Genomic DNA, 9,536 nt, shown 5'->3' on the forward strand with positions numbered 1-9,536 from the left:
AGTGTGTAGAGTGCTGATTGGCTACTCAGTGCGGAGCGTGCTGATTGGCTACTCAGTGTGTAGAGTGCTGATTGGCTACTCAGTGTGTAGAGTGCTGATTGGTTACTCAGTGCGGAGCGTGCTGATTGGCTACTCAGTGTGTAGAGTGCTGATTGGTTACTCAGTGTGGAGCGTGCTGATTGGCTACTCAGTGTGTAGAGTGCTGATTGGCTACTCAGTGTGGAGCGTGCTGATTGGCTACTCAGTGTGTAGAGTGCTGATTGGTTACTCAGTGCGGAGCGTGCTGATTGGCTACTCAGTGTGGAGAGTGCTGATTGGCTACTCAGTGTAGAGAGTGCTGATTGGCTACTCAGTGTGTAGAGTGCTGATTGGCTACTCAGTGTGTAGCGTGCTGATTGGCTACTCAGTGTGGAGTGTGCTGATTGGCTACTCAGTGTGTAGAGTGCTGACTGGCTACTCAGTGTGTAGAGTGCTGATTGTCTACTCAGTGTAGAGAGTGCTGATTGGCTACTCAGTGTGTAGAGTGCTGATTGGCTACTCAGTGTGTAGCGTGCTGATTGGCTACTCAGTGTGTAGAGTGCTGATTGGCTACTCAGTGCGGAGCGTGCTGATTGGCTACTCAGTGTGGAGAGTGCTGACTGGCTACTCAGTATGGAGAGTGCTGATTGTCTACTCAGTTTGGAGAGTGCTGACTGGCTACTCAGTGTGGAGAGTGCTGATTGGTTACTCAGTGTGTAGAGTGCTGATTGGCTACTCAGTGTGGAGAGTGCTGATTGGCTACTCAGTGCGGAGCGTGCTGATTGGCTACTCAGTGTGGAGAGTGCTGACTGGCTACTCAGTATGGAGAGTGCTGATTGTCTACTCAGTGTGGAGAGTGCTGATTGGCTACTCAGTGTGTAGAGTGCTGATTGGCTACTCAGTGTGGAGAGTGCTGATTGTCTACTCAGTGTGGAGAGTGCTGATTGTCTACTCAGTGTGGAGAGTGCTGACTGGCTACTCAGTGTGGAGAGTGCTGATTGTCTACTCAGTTTGGAGAGTGCTGACTGGCTACTCAGTGTGGAGAGTGCTGATTGGCTACTCAGTGTGTAGAGTGCTGATTGGCTACTCAGTGTGGAGAGTGCTGATTGTCTACTCAGTGTGGAGAGTGCTGATTGTCTACTCAGTGTGGAGAGTGCTGACTGGCTACTCAGTGTGGAGAGTGCTGATTGTCTACTCAGTGTGGAGAGTGCTGATTGTCTACTCAGTGCGGAGCGTGCTGATTGGCTACTCAGTGTGGAGAGTGCTGACTGGCTACTCAGTATGGAGAGGGCTGATTGGCTACTCAGTGTGGAGAGTGCTGACTGGCTACTCAGTGTGGAGCGTGCTGATTGGGTAGTCGTCGTATGACATGCTTCAATTCAGTTCATACAGAAATGGAAGGGTCCTTAAGATGGCATCAGTGATTCCCCCGAGGCGAGGTGGGCAAGTTGTAACCAGAGGGGAAACTCAGGTATGGCCTCTTTTGCAGCAGAGGGTGAACTGTGTACCATTTGAAAGCCCTCAAACTGCTGTAGCTACGCCTCCTGCCTATACAATATCATCTTCCTCAGATATGTTCCCACCTACCAGTGATGTAGCCCTGTGTGCCCATCTCCTTTACCTACAGCTCCATGCGCACCTTCTTTTACTGAAGCCCTGCGTTCCCCAGATGTAGCCCCTCCTCGCTCACCTCCTTCTTCAGGTGTGGGTGGAGTCAGAGAAGCCCCACCCTCTATCTTCCTGATCAGAGATCCCCAGCTTCCTTCCTTCAGCAGTCCCCCTCCCCCCATCTCCCACTCTCCCACCAACCACTCCATCCCTCTGTCCCTGTCCACACTGCTCAGCTCCTCCCTCAGGATCAGACTGTACCGAGTCTTCCGTCTGTCTGTCATCCCTCCTTCCGCCAGCCCCCAGCTCTCCTCCACCTCCCTCCATCCCTCTGTCTCTTCCTCTCTGCTTATCACTCTATACAGTGTCTTCCTGAAGACGTCCCTCTGGTCTGTTGCTCCCACTCTCTCCTTCCGCATGGTCACCCCTATCTTTTCCTCTTGGGCTGCTGCTGCCGCTGGTTCTAGTTCTATTTTAGTCACGGCATTGTTCATTTTGTCCTCATCCCTTGCTCCTTCTCTCATTCCCTCCTCCTCCTCTCTGTCCTCGTCTCCTTTCGCAATGAACAGGACCGAGCGGAACACTGGCAGGTTCTCCAGAGGGATCTTCTCTGGAGGCAGGAACGCAACTGACCCTAACTCTCCTCCCACTCCTCCTCCTCCTGAGATGTTGAGTTTGTTCTGGAAGGTCAGCAAGGTCACTGCCCTGTCCTCCTCCTGGACTCTTCTCTGGATTGGCCGGTACAGGTTGATGTAGGTCATGAGGATCCAGAGGAAGATCATGCAGGAGCAGAGTGCAGAGAGGAGGCATAGTGTAAAGAAGCCGGCAAACAGCCACCAGCACCATGGTGCCATGCAGCCAGACGCTCCTATTTCTTGCTGAGAGCCCGGAAGGGCAGTAGTTGGTGCTGTAGAGGTCACACTGCTGAGGGTGGTGGATGTAGATTTGGGTTTAGCTGTGAGTATCCTGGTAGGGGCCCAGGTTGATGGGATCTTCGATGTTCTGGGATGGATGGTGGAAGCTGAGAGTTTTGTAGGGTATGTCCAGCGTGTAGGGGCTGTGGTCTCAGAGATTGTTGGTATAAATGTCCTGGACTCATTGATCCATGCAGTCCAAACTTCTGTCCAGAAATGCTTCACAGTCCAAGACTCCAGTGTGGTCCAGACGCTGGCTGTGGAGGAGGAAGACGGGGCATGGGCAGTGGTCATTGTGTTAGTTGGTATTGCAGGTGTATCACTGGCCACTGAGCTCTCTGTGGTAATATCAGGCGAGGATGTGGACGTGATAACTGAGGGGGTCTGAGTGGGGCTTTGGAGATCCGCTGAGGTAACTGTTGGTAAGATGATGTGGGGGGTCGGTGTGGTCTCTTTGGGGAAGAAGTGTGAGATGGTGTAAGAGGAACGTGTGCTGCTGCTGCAGTATTCATCTGGTGTCAGGTCAATAATGGGTTTTCCTGCTAGTTCTGGGGGACCAGAGCACAACACGCTCTCCGGATCATTCATAATGCTGTCCTTCATAATGCTGTCTCCTGGCATTGGCTGCACCTCACTGGGATATACGTGTTTGTACACATTCTCTCCCTGGTCTTCCAGGTAACTCTGCAGGTAGCTCACCGGGCAGTTGCACAGCCAGGGGTTCTGGGACAGGTAGACATAAGGCAGACCTGGCTTGGAGGAGAAGAAGTCATCCGGCATGTGCTGGACTCGGTTGTGTTCTAGGTCGAAGGTCTTGAGCGCATTGGAGCTGATGGTCTCCAGGAGGCGCCGAGGGAGAGCAGGGATCTGGTTCCTGGACAGGTCAAGGACCTCCAGGTGAGGGAGCATGCTGAAGGTGGCATCGTGGAGGGTGCGGAGGTGATTTCTATCCAGGTATATTTCCATCAGGGCCGGAGCAGAGCGGAACACCTGGCCGCCTAGTCCCACCAGTCTGTTCCTGGACAACCGCAGGATCTTCAGGTTCCCCAGCACCGGACCTGAGGCAGAAAGTCAGCAGAAATCATGAGGGTTCTTCCCTGTAAAACATCTCTCAAACAAACTGACATCGCAAACAGCTGATGGAGCAGATCAGGCGGAGGAAAATCCTCCAGGGAGCGTCCTCCCAGACAGGAATCAAGCCCAGCCACTGGCTTCTGTTGTAGAGTTAACACCTGAGTTTCTTCTTTCTGTAACTACACATTTTACACATAGCACAGTGCTTTAATAGCTGGGTTAATACTCCCCCTCCTACACCTGTGCCTAAGCCCCACCCCCTGGCCTCACCTGAGGGCTGGATGATGGTGATGTGGTTGCCGCTCAGGTCCAGCTCATGCAGGTGAGTGTACCTCTCATACATCGTCCAGGACAGGGAGCTGAACTGGTTCTGGGACAGATCCAAGACCTGTGTCCCCAGATCAATCCCGTCCGGCACCGCGCTCAGGCCCTCGCCCACGCAGCTGACCCTCGGCCTGTGGTCCGTGTTCCTGTCACTATGGCAACCGCTCGGCATCGCCAGGTAACTGGGAAGCAGGAGGTGCATGAGGAGGAGGGGGAGGAGCATTCTGACCACAACATGACAAAAACAGAGTTTTTACAGATCAAAGTCTGGTCGAATGAGCACATTATATAACAGTGAGCAACAGTGTGTATAATAATAATAATAATAATAATAATAATAATAATAATAATATAATGTGTAAAATAATAAAAACAGTGAGCATAATTATAATAACAGCGTGTATAATAATAAGTGTATAATAACAGTATATAATAATAACAGCGTGTATAATAATAATAGTGTGTATAATAATAAGTGTATAATAACAGTATATAATAACAGCGTGTATAATAATAATAGTGTGTATAACAACATTGTGTATAAAGATAATGCTTGTGTATTATAATAATAATTAAAACAGTGAGCATAATAATAATAATAATAATAATAATAATAATAATAAACAGCATGTATAATAATGTGTTTATAATTATAACAGCTTGTGTAATAATAACTGTATATAATTATAATAACAGTGTGTATAATAAGGATGATAATAACACTGTACAATAATAATAATAATAATAATAATAATTGACAGTGCATATGAAGGGACTCACGTTTCTCTGCTGAAGTCTCAGTTGGTGAAACACTCTGATGTTGGTTGCTGCAGCTTAAATAACTTTATCATCAACACACACTCTTCCTGTAAGGAACCCCTCCTCCTGCAGGAACACTGTTCCTCACACTCCCCTCGGACTCACAGTCATTTGGAGATCATTATGTCCTCCAGTGTGTTTTCACTGTTTATTACAGATTATTTTATTTTAGATAATGATTTTAAGCTTCTTTCATTAACCAATCACCTGCCCCAGATACGTCACATGACCAAACAGAGCAGGCTCAGTGTAAACATTCCCCCGGGGGGCTATGATCTCCCTGCGACCCTTGCAGGGGTTTAGTGTCACTGTTTCCATGGAAACACGTCTGTAAATCAGGGTCAGGGTGGACATGCATCCCTTTAACCCCCATATGAAATAACACACAGAGACACTCTCTTTTTACTGCATTTACTTAAACATTTCACTCTCGAAACACACACACAGTCCTCTCAGAACCCACCCCCCAAATACAAACAACTAAAAGGAAACAAGAGTTAAGATCACAATGATCTTCCTTTATATTTATCACATCCCATAATAGCCCCAACACACACAAAATGATTATATCTCACTTCATTTTAAAGCACATCCCATAATAACTCCCAACACACATCACCTTTATTTTCATGTGGTTACTATGGAATTAAACAGAATTGCTCTGTTATTGCAGGGTTGTTTGGTATGGTGTGTGAGTGACTCCCTATTGTAGGTGGTTGCTATGGTAAGTCAGGAGGTTGCTTTAGTATTTCAGGTGGTTGCTATGGTACTGCAGGAACAGACACTCTGCTGCATGCTCCAGGATGTTTTGTGGTTCTACTGTTCAGAGCTGAACAGAAACAGCGGCTACTTCATAAACAAACAATAAAATGTAACACAAATAATAAACAAACAACACAAAAAACACTGAAATAATAAACAAACAAAAAAACACTGAAATCATCAAAGTTTAAGCATTTGTGAAAATCAAAGCAAACTCAGGATTGTCCTGTAAAGTTAAATTTAAATCTGGCATCTCCGTGGCGATTCAAATCTAAGCCCCACCCCTCTCAGCCACTGTTGCTGGTTGTCAGGGAGATGGTCTCCATGGTTACAGAGGTGTCACTTTCAGCCTATAACATTATCCGAAAGAGTGCTTCCTATTGGCTGATCAACCTAAAGAATCGGTCGAGAGGTTTTTTCAGTCTGCATTAACTGCATTAAAAACTACAAGGCACTTCTCACTGTGCAAAACACGTGTTATTCAGAGTTTAATCGACTCGTTATGTCTTTATCCCATTAACTCATTAACCCCTCATTCTCCAAACATTAAAAAAGAAATGGCGGCTGTGTCCCATTCTGCATTGGACTAGGTTTGGGTCTGAATCTAAATCTGAGCTGAGTGTAAGTCTGATCTGTTGAGTGTGAGTCTGATCTGAGTGTGAGTCTGATCGGTTGAGTGTGAGTCTGATCTGTTGAGTGTGAGTCTGATCTGAGTGTGAGTCTGATCTGAGTGTGAGTCTGATCTGAGTGTGAGTCTGAACTGAGTGAGTCTGATCTGTTGAGTGTGAGTCTGATCTGTTGAGTGTGAGTCTGATCTGAGTGTGAGTCTGATCTGAGTGTGAGTCTGATCGGTTGAGTGTGAGTCTGATCTGAGTGTGAGTCTGATCTGAGTGTGAGTCTGAACTGAGTGTGAGTCTGAACTGAGTGAGTCTGATCTGTTGAGTGTGAGTCTGATCTGTTGAGTGTGAGTCTGATCGGTTGAGTGTGAGTCTGATCTGTTGAGTGTGAGTCTGATCTGTTGAGTGTGAGTCTGATCGGTTGAGTGTGAGTCTGATCTGTTGAGTGTGAGTCTGATCTGTTGAGTGTGAGTCTGATCGGTTGAGTGTGAGTCTGATCTGAGTGTGAGTCTGATCTGAGTGTGAGTCTGAACTGAGTGAGTCTGATTTGAGTGTGAGTCTGAACTGAGTGTGAGTCTGAACTGAGTGTGAGTCTGAAAATAAAACCTCACTGGACTGAGAACACAGAAAAAAAATGAAATAAAGTGCGGTGGTGTCAGGAGCTGTAAACTGCGGGTGACACATTGTGGCGCTGTGAGTGTCTGATGTCTTCTTTTATCCTCATTAGTGAGTTCATAAATCTAACAAAAGTCAGATCTGTCTCAAAACTGCTCATCGCTCAGAGCGTCCAGAGGACTGTCACCCCGTTCACCCAGGAACACGAACACAAGTGAGACACGTCCCCCACTGATTTACAGTTTAATAATCATTAATAATTCAAAAGGAACTGAAGGCTATGGAGCTGTATGCAACACTTAAGGGTTTTAAAGGAACGGTTAAGGGAACAGTTAAGGGTTTTTAAAGGAGATCTTTAGGGACGAGGGTGCGGTGTACGCAGTATTGGAACACAGCCGCAGAGTCTCTGACCTCTTGTCTCTCTCTGGAATACTGCTTCTTTCAGGAAGATTTCTCTCTGCATCTGTCCTCCCTCGCTCCCTATCCTCTCTCCCTTACTCTCTCACTCTCTTCCCTGTTCCTTTATACATTCCCTACTTTTCATTTTTAATCTCCCTCTCTCTGTCTGTCAGTTATTGCATAGAGGAGGTAGAGTTTCTCACACACACAGTAACACACACACACACACTCTTTGGGCTGAGCTCTCTCAGTAAGGCACTGTGGTAAGTCATTATCTGTGTGAGAGTGTAAAGCTGAGGCGGGGTTTAATGATCTCTACAGTTACGAGGTCTGTATGTGTGTGTGTGTGTGTGTCTGTGTATGTATGTGTGTGTGTGTGTGTGTGTGTGTGTGTGTGTCTGTATGTGTGTGCTTTAGTTGTCTGTTGTGTTTCTGCTAGTGCGCCAGTGACATCATCACCGTCAGCTTTTCAGTGGCCCCAAATACCTCCCTGCTCACTCTGTAGGACACTGCGTAGGGCAGAACATGCTGGCTGTGTGTGTGTGTCATTCCCTCTGCAGTGCACTAATTATGGAGTAGGGAGCGATTTGAGACACAGCCACTCTCTCATTCTCAGACCGGTGTTTCCTTGCTCTTCAGGTCGGGGGCGCTGTACTGCCGTCTCATGCGGGGGGGTGTGGTGTAGCCCTGGAATTTGGGGCCACACCCCCAGGCCCCTCGGGGTTGTTCAGTGTGTGTGTTGCGTGGTAGTGTGTGTGCATATGCAGGGGGCGGAGTCTGGTACATCTGAAAATGCTGGACAAACTGGTGCTGATGCTGGTGATGATGTTGGTTGCCGTAGTAACCCTCTCTCGGCTGGTGGCCTGCCTCACCTCTTGCTCCAGGACTTGGCGACTGTCGCCGATAGCGACCGCGTCCTCCTCCCTGCTGATGCTGATTTTGCTGGTCCTCAAAAAGGCCATGGTTGCCATAGCGACCCTGCCTCCCAGATGTGGTTGAACTGTCCAGAGAGTTTCGTCTGTAGCGCCACTGCTGCTGCTGTGGGTAGTGGGTGTGGCTGTCACTGTAGTTAGTGTTGCCATAGTTACCGCTGTCATAGTTACGTGGTTGCCAGTGACGATGGGGCGAAGGTGTACGCATGCGCTGTGTCACCATGACAACCGGCATCTGGAACGGTGCAGGCAGGAAGGAAGCCTGAGCTGCAAGATTGATGGTCGGCAGAGCTATGTGATTTAAAGTCGGAGACTGTCTCTCTCTCTGCACATCCCCCTCTTCATCTTGCTCCTCCCCCTTGGGTTGGGCGGAGAAAGAGGCAGGGCTCCAGGACAGCCGATGCTGAGGGTTGCTCTTGAAGGGAAATTTCAGCTTGCATTCGTAAGGAGGGATGAACTTTCCGGTTCCTGGCAGGTGGACAACGCCCTCTTCCCCGGCCCCGCCCACAGCCCCTCCCCCACGCCGCAGTTTCTTAGTGATTTGCTGCTGCTGCAGGTTGTGGATGCGTGTCTGTTCTTGTTTGAGCCAGCGGAGCCGCCCCCTGCGGAAGGAAGGGTCTTCCTCCATCAGGCGAGTCACTCGCTTCTCATTGGACATGACTTCTGCTGGTTCACGCCCATTTTCATCAAGGCCACACCCCTCTTCTGAGTTCTTCTCTTCACAGGCTTGGTCCTGTGAGGAGCCGTCCTGAGACAACAAGCAAACAGAAACACAAGTTATTGACCACACCTGAAGCGAATGTGTGTGTGTGTGTGTGTGTGTGAGTGCACGTACAGATGTGTGTTACCTGTTGTACTGCAGGCATCACTCTCTCCATCTTCATCATTCTGTCTCGGAGAGCCCTGATCTCCTCGTCTTTCATGTTGTTCTGTTCCTTCACCTCCTGCAGGATGTCAGACAGCTTCTCCAGGTGAGCCTTCAGGTCGTACACACCTGTCTGACCCGCCCCTGCGTCCGCGGACATGCCCACATCCTGTCCATGCCCCTCGGGCACACCCACGGTGTCCCAGACGTCCCGAGCCACTTCCCTCCACAGCTCTCGCTCGTCCGGCTCCTTTCGACCGTACGTCCTGAACAGCTCCTTCAGCTTCACGATGGCTAGAGCCTGGATCTCCTGCAGAGTGTGTTTAAAGTCCCCCAGTGCCACCTGCAGGCAACAATAACACAGTACCGAGTGGTCAGTATGGAGTGATCAGTACAGAGTGATCAGTACAGAGTGGTCAGTACCTGGTAGTCAGTTTGGAGTGGTCAGTACCTGGTGGTCAGTATGAAGTTGTCAGTACGGGGTGGTTAGTACCTGGTGGTCAGTACCAAGTGATCAGTACCTTGTGGTCAATATGGAGTGGTCAGTACCTGGTGGTCAGTACGGAGTGGGCAGTACCTGGTAGTCAGT

At 48.8% G+C, this 9,536-nt stretch overlaps 2 protein-coding genes across 2 annotated transcripts in view; both read right to left on the reverse strand.

The window, feature by feature from the left end:
• Positions 1 to 1,601: 1,601 nt before the first annotated feature.
• Positions 1,602 to 4,733, reverse strand: LOC136696360 (platelet glycoprotein Ib alpha chain). Its single transcript, XM_066670708.1, has 3 exons — positions 4,719 to 4,733; positions 3,885 to 4,162; positions 1,602 to 3,598 (listed from the first exon to the last, which is right to left on the reverse strand). The coding sequence occupies exons 2-3, from the start codon at positions 4,159 to 4,161 to the stop codon at positions 1,602 to 1,604; spliced, it is 2,274 nt and encodes a 757-aa protein (XP_066526805.1). The 5' UTR covers position 4,162; positions 4,719 to 4,733.
• Positions 4,734 to 5,223: 490 nt separating this feature from the next.
• The window catches only part of si:ch73-375g18.1 (kinesin-like protein KIF1C), a 69,729-nt gene continuing 65,416 nt past the window's right edge, over positions 5,224 to 9,536 (reverse strand). Inside the window, exons 24-25 of the mRNA XM_066671481.1 lie at positions 8,931 to 9,290; positions 5,224 to 8,830 (exon numbers count right to left, since the gene is read on the reverse strand). Of these exons, the coding sequence (XP_066527578.1) occupies positions 7,763 to 8,830; positions 8,931 to 9,290 (1,428 nt within the window). The 3' untranslated portion in view covers positions 5,224 to 7,762. The remainder of the gene's footprint in view (positions 8,831 to 8,930; positions 9,291 to 9,536) is intronic.

Source organism: Hoplias malabaricus, chromosome 5, assembly GCF_029633855.1.
Source record: "Hoplias malabaricus isolate fHopMal1 chromosome 5, fHopMal1.hap1, whole genome shotgun sequence".
NCBI classification, from domain to species: Eukaryota; Metazoa; Chordata; class Actinopteri; order Characiformes; family Erythrinidae; genus Hoplias; species Hoplias malabaricus.